General features: G+C 36.5%; 2 protein-coding genes across 3 annotated transcripts in view; one reads left to right on the plus strand and one right to left on the minus strand.

The window, feature by feature from the left end:
• fws (four way stop) overlaps positions 1–8,542 on the minus strand; it is a 31,650-nt gene extending 23,108 nt beyond the window's left edge. The window contains exons 1-3 of the mRNA XM_069818631.1: positions 8,377–8,542; positions 4,548–4,646; positions 1,700–1,824 (exon numbers count right to left, since the gene is read on the minus strand). Coding sequence (XP_069674732.1) covers positions 1,700–1,824; positions 4,548–4,646; positions 8,377–8,416 — 264 coding nt within the window. The 5' untranslated portion in view covers positions 8,417–8,542. The remainder of the gene's footprint in view (positions 1–1,699; positions 1,825–4,547; positions 4,647–8,376) is intronic.
• Positions 8,543–8,697: 155 nt separating this feature from the next.
• The window catches only part of LOC138694670 (transmembrane and coiled-coil domain-containing protein 4-like), a 39,905-nt gene continuing 33,321 nt past the window's right edge, over positions 8,698–15,281 (plus strand). For both annotated transcript variants that reach the window (XM_069818632.1, XM_069818633.1), the window contains exons 1-4: positions 8,698–8,888; positions 11,512–11,626; positions 13,157–13,329; positions 14,992–15,136. In XM_069818632.1, the coding sequence (XP_069674733.1) occupies positions 11,539–11,626; positions 13,157–13,329; positions 14,992–15,136 (406 nt within the window). In that variant the 5' untranslated portion in view covers positions 8,698–8,888; positions 11,512–11,538. The remainder of the gene's footprint in view (positions 8,889–11,511; positions 11,627–13,156; positions 13,330–14,991; positions 15,137–15,281) is intronic.

Below are 15,281 nucleotides of genomic sequence, written 5' to 3' on the forward strand. Positions count from 1 at the left end.
TCTACGTATTCAGTAAATGGCGTTTGGCCCACTATGGTTCTGAACCCTTCAAATAACTTAAATTATATTATATAATATTACATTACATATATCATATTATATTATATTATATTACATTACATTATATTATATCAGAAGTTACTGTAATAACATTAGGCCTATAGCATTATGTCCATCTAGAGAAACTACACTTTCCAATGGTGAAATAATAATTAATTATACAAATCGGTTAATTTAGCTTCCGATATTACTTTATACAAACACAGAAACATCCTCTGTAGGCTATCGTTCATAGCTTTCGATTGTTGCTGTCCAAGGCCCCTTATAGACGAAGTCATTTGTTCTTTATTTCATTAAACGGCCTTAGATGGCAGTTATTTTAATTTTAAAACTCATTTATCTCATTAAATATCAGTCCTATCAAACTTTTCAAGGAATAAAACTTATCGCAAATTATTTTTAAAGAAACTTTTGTTATGTAACATTTTCACAAAAATCAATAATAAGCGAGATATTTCGATTTATTTAATTCAGGCCCCCTTATAACCACCCTTTTAAATAATGTAGTTTGAATTCCATATAGCCTAAAATCTAAGTTACAACGAACATAATTTATATTCAAATTTTCATCGAAATCCGTTCATCCATTATCGCGTGAAAAGGTAACAAACATACAGACAGACAGACAGACAGACATACAAACAAAAATTTCAAAAAAGCGATTTTCGGTTTCAGGGTGGTTAATTATATATGTTAGGACCAATTATTTTTGGAAAATCGAAAATTACCAGAAAAATTTCGGCTACAGATTTATTATTAGTAATACGAGGCGTGTTCTTAAAGTAAGTTCCATTTTCAATTATAGCTGTCTCATCGCTGCAATCGTTATTTTGCGCATACGTGTTTTCTTCTTCAGTCCTCAGGCAAGCTGTGCATGCAGTTTCAGAGCTTCAGTCCGTGTGTGTGGTTAGTTGTGATCAGTTGAAATGATTAAAGTGATTGAGCACCCCGCCGACTGTGAGATGCGGTCTGTTATCCGTTTTTTGAATGCGAGAAACATCAAACCAGCTGACATTCATCATCAACTTTGTGAGGTGTATGGTGATGATGCCATTAGTGATGGAATGGTCAGGAGATGGGTTAGAAAGTTCAACGAGGGCCGCATCTCTGTGCATGACGAGCAGCATACCGGTCGGCCATCTTTGATCAATGACGATTTGGTGCGTGCTGTCGATGAAAAAATTCATGAGGACAGGAGGTTCACAATTTCTTCGCTTTCCTTGAATTTTCCACAAATGTTGCGGATGGTTCGCAGGCGGGTGAATTCTACAATGAGGGGATAGAAAGACTTGTGCCACGACTCGATAAATGCCTCAATAATGGTGGAGATTATGGTGAGAAGTAATTGAAGTGTGGGGAATACAATGCTACAAAAATGGTTTGTAAATATTTTCCCGTTTACTTTCTACACCCTTTTGGAACTTACTTTAAGAACACGCCTCGTATATGTACAATTGACTTCAGCTCACGGTACTTGGTTAGATGTATCATCCTTCATCCTTCTTTACAAATACTCTTACAATACAATACAATATTATTAAGCAGGTAAATTTAAAAATAATCTCGTAACATCTTCAGGAAAAATTATAACTTATCAGACTACAAATTAATTCTGAGAGGAGGAAAACTCATTTATTACCTGCACATGAGTCTGCATAACAGCAAGTACGCCTTCTAACTTCTCAACCCATGTTGCTTGAGACAATAGATCTTCGTGATTAGCTAGTACTTGTCTCTGTAATTCCTTATCCAAAAGAGTAATTCCTTAAAGAAAGAGTTCAAATTAATTTTGTACATGAGAAAACAGTTTTTTTAACTAAAAACAAACTGAAAATAGCTTACAATTGAACACTAATGGCGGGTTCTTGACTGTTCATCTTTCACCAATATGAAGCTAGTTATGTAGACAAATTTACCAAAAGTCATTGTCCATAGTGTGCCATAGAAGGTTGGTCTACACTACACCTGTGATGAGATGAAGGAGATTTGTTGGAATACCACAGGGAAACTGAAGCTTCCGGAGAAAACCTCTATGTTACTTGGACCACGGGCCTACCCAACAGGAGTTATACTGGGGTATACTGGGGATCGAACCGAGATCCATGGGATTATAAGTCCAGTGCTCCAGCCACTAGATCACCATAACATAGAATATAGACAAATATATGACTTCTATTTAACATTTTCACTCTTACAATAGGTCTTATGTGTATATTGGCACGGGTGCATGTTATATTTGCTAGCAGATTTTTTTTTTATGTTCTCAAAATTGAGGTGCATGGTGCGTGTATTCAATGACGTGTTACAATCACGTTAATATGGCATATCTCTAATGGCAAACTGAATGTTAGCATATTAAAATATTTTGCAACATATGATAGTACATACACTGCTGAAAAAAAAATTGCAATACCCTCAAGGACTGTGTTCATCAGCACTGGGGCTTAGTATGTGCATACTGAGGAGTTTTAGTGTTTGTGATTCATGTATCGCAGTCATCAGAGAAAAGATGGCGCTCAGGAGGCCAGTCCGTGTGCCTTCTATGGTGACTGCCGACAGTCACTGTGGTGCCATGAGAGGTGAACGGTTGTTGCAACATTCACTCTAGGGTATAGCCATGCCCCGCTGATACATATGTGCTCCTGTTGAACAACTACAGCAATCTGAATGGGATCGCATTGTAGGTCTGCGAGAAGCTGGATGGACCTATCGACGGATTGCTGCACATGTTGGGCACAATATATCAGTGGTGTGTCACTGCTTTCAGCAGTGGTCTGTGTAACATTCCCACATCTATAGACCTGGTCCTGGACGACTGAGTAGTACAGATGCACGTCAAGATTGACACATTGTACGAGCAGCAGTGGTCATCCGAACAGCAGCCAGGGAAGAGATCTGTGCACATGTAGCACCTGGAGTGTCACCATGGACCACTAGGAACCTCCTGCTTGCAGCAGGACTACCATCACATGTGCTTCTGACCAGGCTACTGGTTATACCATGACACTGCCAAACACGGCTCCTCTGGTGTTGTGACAGGACTGGAGAGTGGAATGACACTCTGTTGTCTTTAGCGATGACAGTAGGTTCTGTCTGTATGTGAATGATGGTCGTGTATGTGTACAGCGTAGACCTAGTGAACATCATCGTCCAGGCTGTATTCACCCACTACACACAGGCCCCACTCCTGGCTTCATGGTATACGGAGCCTGTCAGTTACAACTCACAGTCACCTTTGGTGTTTGTGCAGGGAAAGAAAACAGTGCCTGCTACTTTGAGCAGGTTGTTGATCCCGTGCTACTGCCATTTCTTCAACAGGAAGGTGATGTGCTTTTTCAGCAGGACAATGTGCGTCCACATACGTCTGCTGCAACACAACATGCTCTTCATGGCTCTTGGCCAGCAAGATCTCCAGATCTCTCGCCAATTGAACACATATGGGGCATGATGAAGCGGCAACTTAGTCGGTCTCCACGGCCAGCAACAATCATTGTCGAATTGCAACAGGTGCAAGATGTTTGGGACAGTCTATCGCAGGATGCCATTCAGCACCTGTATGATCGTTTGCATGTGAGAATACATGTCTGCATTGCCACCAGAGAAAGTACACTGTGTACTGATGTAACTGTTGGGACACCTCAAACTCTGACATGTGTTTTTCATTCGCTCTGGTTTGTTATCATATAATGTTACAATGATATACTGTCTATCACGTCAATCTTCAATAATTTTTTTTTTTATCCAATGCCACCAGGTTGTCTTTTCGACGTTTCTGGTCTTCTCTCCTGGCCATGGCTTAGTTGTAACCCACTTCTGAGGTTGGGGCGCCTGGAAGGCGGAGTTACATTACCCCGATGATGTGATAGGATGATTATGATAATGTGGTGCCAGGAGAGGTCTTAAATCTAAACTTAACCTAAGTTCCAGACCATGAACGAACACAGGAATAATCCCCTTTAAGGAAAAATTCCTGTGCTCTAACCGGGAATCGAACCCGGGACCTCATGAACTATAGCCAGAAGTTCTGACCACTAGACCATGAGGTTCAATAAATTGAACCAGTTCTTGAGTGTGTTGCAATTTTTTTTCTGATAGTATATATTTTGAACACTGGCATTCTCTAGATGTTGCTTAGTCACGTATAGGTGAAATTAGTACAAACACTAATGGATGTTTAGTTTACACTACACTCAGTACTTTTTTTTCTGGTGGAATGTGCCAGAACAGCATTCTGGCACCTTTTTGTTGCAATTTTCATCATAGAACCGAAAAATGTGTGAATAACTATGTTTTTAACATTATTTTTCTTTGAATTCCGCTTAGACCTTGAAAGTGTTAGTTGGTCGAAAAGAAGGTTAAAAATTACAAAATTCCTGTGCACTGGACAGTAATTACCTCCCCGTCCACTATAAAATATTCTCTACAGAGTTACACCACCTTTTTCTCCAGAAAAAAAAGCACTGACTGCACTACATAAAATTTCTCACCTTCTGTCAACTTCTTTAACTGCTCAGTTACAGACAACCCCAATGAAACAGCTTCATTCTTTATGTCCACGTCTTTTTGTAAGAACTGTTTGTAAAATTCTGAAATTCAAAAAACATTAAGCATAAAATTATACTGAATGCCAAGATATGTAGCTTAGATGGATAGAAAAGTCTAAGACGTTTTCCTAAAAATTACTGTTTTCTGCTATGACTATCTGCTAAGTGAACATAATTTTGAATTCTTCACATGGATTGAGTTTTGATCTTTCACATCCTGTAATTTCAAACGTGATTGTGTCCTACCACTGAGTAATACCATTCATATATACGTGGAAAGGTGCATGTGAGACATACTATTGGAGCACAGTAACCAATTACAGTGGTACTGAAAAACGCCTATCATGTTTCATCATCATTATGAACATTCAGGCTTAGGACTGTTTCAGCTTGTTCCCATGGATTTCAAGATGTTACATGCGAAAATTCCTTGAATTCAACATATTTTCGCTCCAAAATCGCTCAAGATATGACATAACACTGTATAACCATTAGGAATATCGTCATTGCTCGGAAAATTTTCGTAGCCTATGTGCAAAATATCACATTTTTCAGAAGATAAAAAAACTATTTCATACTGTTGATTTTATACAGTCAAGGTTAGATTATAATCGAATCTTTGGAACTCATGACAAAATTCATTCCGAAAATAAAACCTAGTCACATATAAACATGTTTCTTTTAGGGTATAGGCCTAACTTTGAACAAAATTATGTCATAGAAGATATATCCTTTAACATTAGCCCATTGAGTTAATTTAAAGAAAATTATTAAACGTATTCCATTTTATTACAGAAATTTAAGAGAAAAGCTTAATAAATTATATGAAATTCAATGAACACCAAACTGAGTGTTTCTATCATAAATGCTCTCACCAATGCCACAAAGAATTTTCATAGCTTTAATTGCTCCAGACCAGGGACGGCAAACTCGTATAGTAAACAGAGCAGTCACCATATGAATACCTGTACAACAGCAACTGTAGCGGGATAAACTAAGCACTCTGAGAGTACCTGTTTCCCAGCTCCACTCCAGATGCTGATACCATAATTATACCAAGTTGCTCGTTTTCTTCATCGATGTTTATTTTAATCATTGTATGCGGAATTTTTTACGCAAATATTATGTCTACAATTAGTTTCTTCTTCTTTCTAGGTTTAAGAGCCTACCTAGGCCAAGATTGCACCAGTGAGCCTTCTCCAATTAGTCCTGTCTTGTTCTTTTCCCTATCTTGTTTCATTATTCCTCAGAACACTATACAGGATGTTTAAAAAATACGGGGCATATTTTCAGGTATGTATTTCCCACATGTAGACAATCAAAATAGTTCATTACAACATGTGTCCGGGAATGCTTTATTTCAGAGTTATGGCCCTCACAACATTGAAATTCACCGGAACGTTTTTCTTTCCACAGGTCGTTGCCGTCAAAGGAGACATTAAGAGGGCACTCTGACAGTTCATTCCGAGGCAAAGGTTATATTCAGTGTTGTGTAGGCATTAGACTGTGCGACATGTATTCAAATCAAGAGCTGGCAGAGATACACTTCATGTACGGTAAGGCGGACGGCAATGCTGCGCTGGCTCGTCGTTTGTACCAGGAGAGGTACCCACAGCGACAATGTCCAGATCAGAAGACATTTGTACATCTCCATTACCGTCTGTGCGAGTATGGAAAAATTTAACTCTCCTGGTTTGGGAAGGGGACGACCAAGATATACAACTCCAGAAATACAGGAGGAGATTCTGGAGGCTGTGAACATGACTCCTTCTATCAGCACACAAAGGGTAGCGTTGCAAGCCAATGTTCCTCATACAACTGTCTGGAGACTATTGAAAGAGTATCAATTGTATCCTTATCATTAGCAACGTGTACAGGCTCTGTCACCAGCAGATTACCCTGCACGAGTTAGGTTCTGTCAGTGGTTCTTGCACCAGTGTGGTGTAAATCCGAACTTTCCTGCCTTAGTATTATTTACAGATGAAGCATAGTTCACACGAGATGGCATAACAAATTTCCACAATCAGCATGTATGGGCGTATGAAAACCCACGTGCAACTGTTCCATCTCATCACCAGGTGCGGTTCTCCCTCAACATGTGGGCCGGTATCATTGGTGATCGATTAGTTGGACCCCATGTACTTGTAAACAGACTTACGGGGCAGGCGTACACAAACTTCCTGGAAAACACCATACCTCATGTTTTAGAAGACACTCCACTGATCAATCATCAACACATTCACTTCTTGCGTGATGGCGCTCCTGCACACTTCAGTCGTACGGCTCGCCGGTACTTGGATCGAAGGTTTCCTGATCGATGGATAGGTAGAGGTGGCCCAATTGCTTGGCCTCCACGCTCACCTGATCTGAACCCTCTCGATTTCTACTTGTGGGGCCATTTAAAATCATTGGTTTATTCGTCTCCGGTGCCTGATTTGGAATCCCTTCGGAATCGAATTGTGGCATGTTCTGAGGACATACACAATGCTCCTGTAGTTTGGGATCGTGTTCGCAGGTCAATGAGACATCGATGTGAGATCTGTATTCAAGCAGGAGGCGGACATTTTGAACATCTTCTGTAATGACAACGACCTGCGGAAAGAAAAACGTTCTGGTGAATTTCAATGTTGTGAAGGCCATAACTCTGAAATGAAGCATTTCCGGACACATGTTGTAATGAACTATTTTGATTGTCTACATGTGGGAAATACATACCTGAAATTATGCCCCGTATTTTTTAAACACCCTGTATAGTGCCCGAGTTTGCGGGTTCGATCCTGACCCTGGTCGATAACACTTAAAAGTGTGTTTAAATGAGACAGGCTCATGTCAGTAGATTAACTGGCATGTAAAAAGCTCCTGCGGGACAAAATTCTAGCACATCGGCAACGCTGATATAACCTTGGCAGTTGCGAACGTCGTTAACCCAAAATGCATACTACGATGAAGCATCACCCCACAAAATCTTATATTTTGTTGCCATATCTTTGGATGGCTTTCAACAGCTCTCAAATCACAGGTATTCGTTCACTACTTAAAGTAGGCTGTGAGTTTCAAAGTAGGCCTAGTATACACATTTCACGACCTTCATGGGGCGATTAGTAACCCCAGGTATACAGGCACGTTTATAAATTTTTATAGCCGTTTCTTATCATTGTGTTAGTGATGGCTGGGGCGCTGCCTCAAGTGTTGGCTGGCAAATGTAGCAAGCAGATAGTAAGTGATCTTGAGAGGCTTTGTCTGCGTGCTTCTTGCATATAATTTTGTTGGCAGGAAGGCTTGTTGCCGGTATGGCAAAGTGTCTGGTTAAATGTATATTCTGAAGTATTGCCATCGTGAATGATATCATAGGCTATATCGCGTCATCGATCTCCTCTTGGTCTGGAAAAACAGCGACAGATTCTTGGATTTTACCGAATAATACTGGACATACATTTTGGGAGATGAAATTTATGCTGCCTAGGACTATGGCACGTACGATTTTCATTTCAAAAACCACCTGAACTTTCCATGAACTAGTTTCTCCCAACAGTGAGTGAAAAACAGTGCCTTGTTTCATTTTATAGGTTCTGTAAATGACTTCATGATATGTTTCGTGTGCTGCAAGGCTGTGTAACGTAGTTATACTTTCATTTTTATTTAAATTAATACAACAATAACTTGATGAATTCCAATATCGAATATTCACGCGATTAATACTGTATTATTCAACATTAAACTAACTCTATGAACTATTTTGCATTTTATTTCTTTTGTTCTTAAATTATATTACCGTCTTGCTCAATTATCTTCCATACGTCGTTGTCTGGCATCGCGAATATTAGCAAATTTACACAAATTAACACTTATACAACTTAGCGTTTACATAATTTGCTAATATACTTCTCACATTTGTGTGGTCGTCATCATTTCGCAACGCAAAACGATAGTCACTTTTGCGCTCATGTCAGCTGTCCTTTTAGGCTCTACCAACTAAGGTACTACAAACTACACATACGAAACTACTTGAAACTCAGGCAAGGAAAGGCAAAGTACAAACACAATTTTCGTATGCATGGTTGGTCGTACTGCTATATATTAAACTCGTCACCGAGCGAGTCGGTGTCGGTAAACAACCGAAAAGGGGAAAGGTTTTGACGTTTTCGCTTGTTTTATTATTTTTGTTTTTATCGGTTGTATACAAATTTAGAAGAAAATGTGTATTGTATTATGATATATATGACAGTTTTAATTGCTATTTCCGTTCAAGATACAGTATTCCCTTGTCTGCAGTTGAATGATAAGGTAATGTATAATTAATTATACCTTACTTGTGATTGCGGACATTAGAAGGAAGGTTACATGTAACAATTTGATTTAATATCGATTATGAGGATAAACCTCAGAACACGGTTACCTTCCTTTTTCTCTTTCCCCAAAATTCCAACCTTGTGCACAGAAAATAAATTATAAGTACTGCGACGACGCCAATTTCGCACCGGAATAAGAGTGAAAAGTTGCCGTGAAAGTGGTGGTCGTCGGAATCACATGTCTTGCATGTAAACTTTTCGGTAGATACATAGTAGAAAGCGAGTTTTCGTAAGGTCGAGTATCAGCTACAGGTTAGGTATGGTTAGTTCAGGCTCAGTCATGGGTTCACAGTTATAATCAGGGTTCGGATTTTCAAATGATCTAAAATAAGAAAATATCTAAAATAACTAATTATTACAAAAAAAATCGAACAGGATAATGAGTCATTGATGCTGTTCATGTCATGTTCACTAATCATCCCTTCTCTTTATCCTTATTAACAAATAATTCCACTGTCAGTGACAAGGTTAGTGCCTAGATCATTGACAAGTCAGTGACAAGGTTAGGTGGGGTTTGATGAGATAGATTAATGGCAAATAGCCCCTTGTCAATGATAAATTTACGTAGTGTTTAATGAGGAAATAGATTTTAGTGACAAGTAGCTCCACTATCTGTGACAGTGTTAGGTAGGGTTTGATGAGGAATAGTTATAAAATCTTACTGGTAGGATTTGTTGAGAAGATACCGGTAGATAATTGGCAAGTAGATCCACTGTCAGTGACAAGGTTAATTAGAGTTTAACAAACCACAAACTCTTAAAGTCGACCACACGGTCTAACCCCCCAGTACGGTGACTATTATTCATTCATTCATTCATTTATTTTATTCCATAGATCTTACATGAGCAATGAAGCTTTAAGATGTGGAACATGTCAACATTTTACAATATTACAATTACAATTTTTACAAATTTTTATAGTTTTACAATTTAGTAATTTTCTACAATTTTTACAATGTTGTACAATTTTTTTTTTTTACATTTTGGCGAGATGTAGTGAGATGAAATGAGGTCCGAGGATTCGCCAAAATATTACCCGGCATTTGCCTTTTCGGTGGGGGAAACCTCGGAAAAACCCAACCAGGTAATCAAATCAAAGGGGGTAATCAATCAAAGGTGTTGATGCCAAGGACTCGCCATAGACCATCCGGCTTCAGTCCCACGGCTGTGGAAAACCTCGGAAGAAACCAAAGTCCAAAGGGGGATCCAACCCAAGCCCGAACGCAGCTCCGGAACAGCAGCCCAGCGAGTCTGCCGACTGAGCTACATCGATGGCTCTACTAAAAGTATACAATACATAGCCAATCAGATTATTAAATTTACAAACGCAAACGATCATTCATAAGTTGAGCTATATTATAATACAAAACAATTTAATTAAATTTAAGGTATAAACAATTCAACCAGTTGTGATATACAGAAATTGATAATACATATCATGCAAACTACTTCAAATTACAAACACAAACAATTTATCAGTAGAGCTATATAGATTACTATTCAATTTAAAGCATATACAATTCATCGGCCAAAACTATACAAATATATACAATACAAAGTAGCATACTTTCATTAAGCTATACAAATTTGTGCAATTAATATCAAGTAGATTAATTCAATTTATAATCATAAACAATTCATCAGTTGAGCTATACATATTACCATTCAATTTACAGTAGGTCTATATACAATTCATCAGTAGAGCTACACAGACTAGTAATCATTTTAAGAACATATACAATTCATCAGCCAAACTATACAAACATATACAATCAAATTAGTTCAATTTACAAACTTATTTTCGTTAAGCTATACAATTCATATGAAGTAGATTAATTCAATTTATAAGCTTAAACAATTCATCAGTTGACGTATACAGTACATACAATTCATCAGTTATGCTAAACAAAAAATACAATACATAGTAAACAGATTAAGTCAATATAAAAACATATTTTAGTTGAGCTATATAAAATTGTACATGTCATTTAAGTAGAATAATTCAATTCACAAGCATAAACAATTCATCAATTGTGTAGAAGGTATGAGTATGTAGAAATTTGGTTAATTCTTTTCTGAACCTTTTCTCGTTGTTCTTCAAATCTTTAAGATTATTAGGCAGTGCATTGAAGACTGTTATACATGAATAGCGAACTCCTTTTTTAAAACAGCTTAGACTAACAGAGGGTAGATGAAGATCTGAAACTTTAAAAAATTAAGTGTATATAAAAATAATCCATATAACTTACTCTGGAAGAACTAAAAAATTGCCTTTGCAGTAATATCAGTTCGAAAATGTAATGTAAATTATTTAACAGATGTTAATTTAAGTCTACATCATATCGAATTAGAAATAATAAAGTTAAGTTGAAATAAAAATTAAAAAAAACTTAGGCAAGTTGTTTCCATGTTTGTGAATTGAAGTTGAAAACATCGTATTTGTTTTCGATTTTCTAATGAGACTTGTTCTTTTACATAGGCTATTTAGGTCTATTTTGATAACTTATGAAGTATTTTTATTCTTTTACTACTAATCGAGAAATTACATCTTGTTTACAGATTGTATCAACATTATATTGAATTCTGATGGAGGCCAGAGGAGAAGATTCTGAGAAAGTAGAAACTGCGGAACTTGAGAAGGAGACTGACCAGGCAATATCATTACCAGATAAAGGTAATATAATGTCTGGAATGTTCGTGAATATATGCAAATACCGTAATATGTTTCATTTATTGCTGAATAATGAACCTACTATGTGCACAAACATATTTACTGTTATTAGAAGTACTGGAAATTACATGTGAGTTAGCTGGAAATTTAAAAATCATCCCCACAGTTTACTAGATTAATATTAGATTTTTCTTTATTCTTCTGGGGAAGAGTGAACCCATTGCAGAGCAACCACATAACTCCCCTTAGTTAGGCGTATTCTCACCCATACCAGCTAACTGCACTAAGATCTGCTGCACACTAAAGTCGCATATAGACAACCCTACACACCTACATCCCAGCCCCCTCTGTTCATTGCCAGCTGACATTTGAAGTATGATATGGAATAAAAATGAAGTGGAGAGTTGGCAGAATAGTGTAAATGCCTGTATACTGGGGAAATGGGAGAACCCCAGGAAAAGCCCCAACTGCGATCTTGTCTGTCACAAGTGTCACTATGAATTTTTCACTCGAACTCAGGAACTGCAGGAGTGATACGAGATTTTGCGTCATATGATACTGTATAGAACATGTTTTGTCATGTTACTTCTCAATAATATTATAGGTATTGTGTTTTCGGAATGAGTTTCACAGCTTCTTACTATATATTATGTTACATGTAAGCCTACACCTCTGCTGACATTGTTAATAAGTGAATATGTTTGAATTTTTTGTTGTTTTTTTTTTCTTTAATGATGAAATCTATTTTGTGTGCCATTATTTTACTTAATATATGTATGTTCTTGTACTGTTGAATCCACCCTGTGCAGGTCCTGCATATGACTCCATCACTCAATGATTAACCATCCAAATGACCTGCTTAATATCATCCCAGAACAACTTTCACTGCCTCACCAAAGAAGAAGATTAAAAAGAAAAAGACATTCAGATCTGTTGTGTGTGAAGTTTAACATTTTTGTTTTCTTTCATCTATTGCCAGAGGACAGTCATAGGACTGCAACCTCCATATATGTTTCTTGTGTGCTGTTTTAGCACAGTATTTATAACCTTTAGGCACAATTGTATTGTACATCATTGTATAATAAAGTTTTTCTTTAATAAAGAAAAAGTATGTTAAATATGGTGTTCAGTTATACATTTTGAAGGTGCTTAGCATTGTTGTTTACTGTGTAAAATTTAAGTAATTCTTTTGTTTTATTTTTTGGATTAGGTTCTTTTATAATTTTATTATTGTAAGTTTGAATTTATGATAAAACCATTGAACATTGCATTCCTCTTTATTAATCAATGAGTGACTAAATTAAAGAGTCACTGAATAAATAAATAAATGAATTTAAAATAAATAAATGAGTGTTTAAATTAATGAATTAATGAATGCTAGCGTAACAAGGGAATTTGGAAACACGAAGCATGCCACATACAAGAATTACTGGTAAAACGTCTTTGGTTTCGAATACATTTTCTTGTTTTTATTGTCTGATTCTTTGCAGTGCAGTGTGAACATATTTTAACATGTGGTAATTTTTCGTTTAGATGCAGAACACAAAACAAAAGAACTTCGTATGCTGCTGTCAGATGCTGGAATTTATTCATATGCTGCGATTTGTGCCTTGTCTCTTCATGAGTTATTTGATAATGAATGGGATCAGAAGTTTAATCTTCAGTGTATAAAACTTATTCTTAATCACTTAAGATTACCAAAACAAGTAAGTATTGATTTTCAGTAGGTAACCAGAGTATGAGGATCTCACTATTAAAATATCAACCAAACAAGTCACTGGGGCTTATAAAATAAAGAGAAGTATAAGAAACGAGTGGATGGTGGTACAGAGAACAAAATTATTTTTATAAAAGTTCGGTTTTGTCATTAGAGCAAAGTTTGTAATTAATACTGCTAATGTACCATTTGAACAACCACAATATTTTAATTGTTGAGCACGTGGTTTTCATTGTATTGCCACTCAGTCTGAGGTTTGTGAATTTAACCCTTGCTATGGGCAATGTATTTTAAGGGCACTAAAAGTCCCTATGCATAGGTTCCTTCAGACGGAAAGTAAAGGTGGAAAACTAGTGTTACAGATTTACATGACTGAAAGGCTTTTAACTAAATTATGTTATCATTTTTGCATACGTTAAAATTCAGTCCTGCAGGTAGCATGGTAATAGTTTAAGAGCACATACTTTTCACCTTCCACCAATAGTCTATCGAAGTATTGATGGTACACTATTATACTTTACAACTAATTAACACATGTTCCACAATATGAGAGAGTAGATGCTTACTTATTTACAAATGGCTTTTAAGGAACCCAGACATTCATTGTCGCCCTTACATAAGCCTGCCATTGGCCCCTATCCTGAGCAAAATTAATCCAGTCCCTGACATCATATCCCACCTCCCTCATATCTATTTTAATATATCCTCCCATCTACACCTTGGCCTCCCCAAAGGTCTTTTCCCCTCAGGTCTCAAGTGGATTGTCTACTGACATATTCACGTCATCCGCTGATGTAACTCATTCAGTCCCAAACCCTCTCTGTTTTCCTGGATTTTTCTAATGCCATATTGTAGAGCAAAGTTAAAAATTAAAGTTGATAGTGCATCTCCTTGCTTTAGCCCGCAGTGAGAGAGTAGATGCTGCGTACATTAATTTATTTCGTACTTATTTTGAAGATATATGTTCTATATTATTTCATTTGACACTATTTCTGATATATGAAGAAAAACAAGAACCTCCTTCGAGCAAATCTCCATTTTGTGCTATTATTGAAAACTAAAAAGAGTGAAAATTGTTACTAATGCTTTGGTAAATTTGTTATATTAACAACTTTTCTGTGTTAATTGAAACTATTTGATATTTTACCTTAGTTCATGACTATTTTCAGCTTGATATCCACCATTTGCTGCATACAGTAGATGACTAGAAATGTGGATATCAAATTGAAACTAGTCATTAAGTAAGATAAACAACCTTAATTGTTTCACTTAACACAGAAAAGTTTTTATATAACAAATTCACGAAATAATTAGTGATACAAGTGTTAACAATGTGTAATCAAGATGTATAAAAAATTGTTATACGAGTATTACATGTCCGTACTTCTCATACGAATTGATTTGTGGTTATTAAACATAGTACATGTAAACAAAATTTGTTCTGTACTTACTTTAGAACAAGAAACTATACACAGACAAATAAGTCTGCTCTTATCAAATCACATAAGATGCTGATTTTGTGGGAAATTGGAATCTTAATTTTTTTGTGTATGTACCATATAATTATAGTTCGCAATTTTTTTTTAGCAGAAATTAATATTCAGTAAATGTCAATATTATGCTTCGAAGTTAACAATTTTTCTGTATTCAGGTTGAGGGTGTGATGTTAAGTCTGATAGAAGGTCAAGGAAACCAGTCACCTGGTGCTTACATAGAGCTGCTGTTGAGTGAACCACCTCTCAATGGAAAGGCAGTATTGGTCATAGAAGATCTTATAATGCTAGCCGTTCATGGAGGTTAGTGTACACATAAAGTTACTTAAACCAATATAGTATTTTGTATGAAAAATGGTATATTTAGTATCTGTTGAATGTATTGAGCGTGCTAATCAATGTTGTAATGCGTTTCATATATAATGATGTAGATGATAAATAGTATTGA

Source organism: Periplaneta americana, chromosome 2 (assembly GCF_040183065.1).
Source record: "Periplaneta americana isolate PAMFEO1 chromosome 2, P.americana_PAMFEO1_priV1, whole genome shotgun sequence".
Taxonomy (NCBI): Eukaryota; Metazoa; Arthropoda; class Insecta; order Blattodea; family Blattidae; genus Periplaneta; species Periplaneta americana.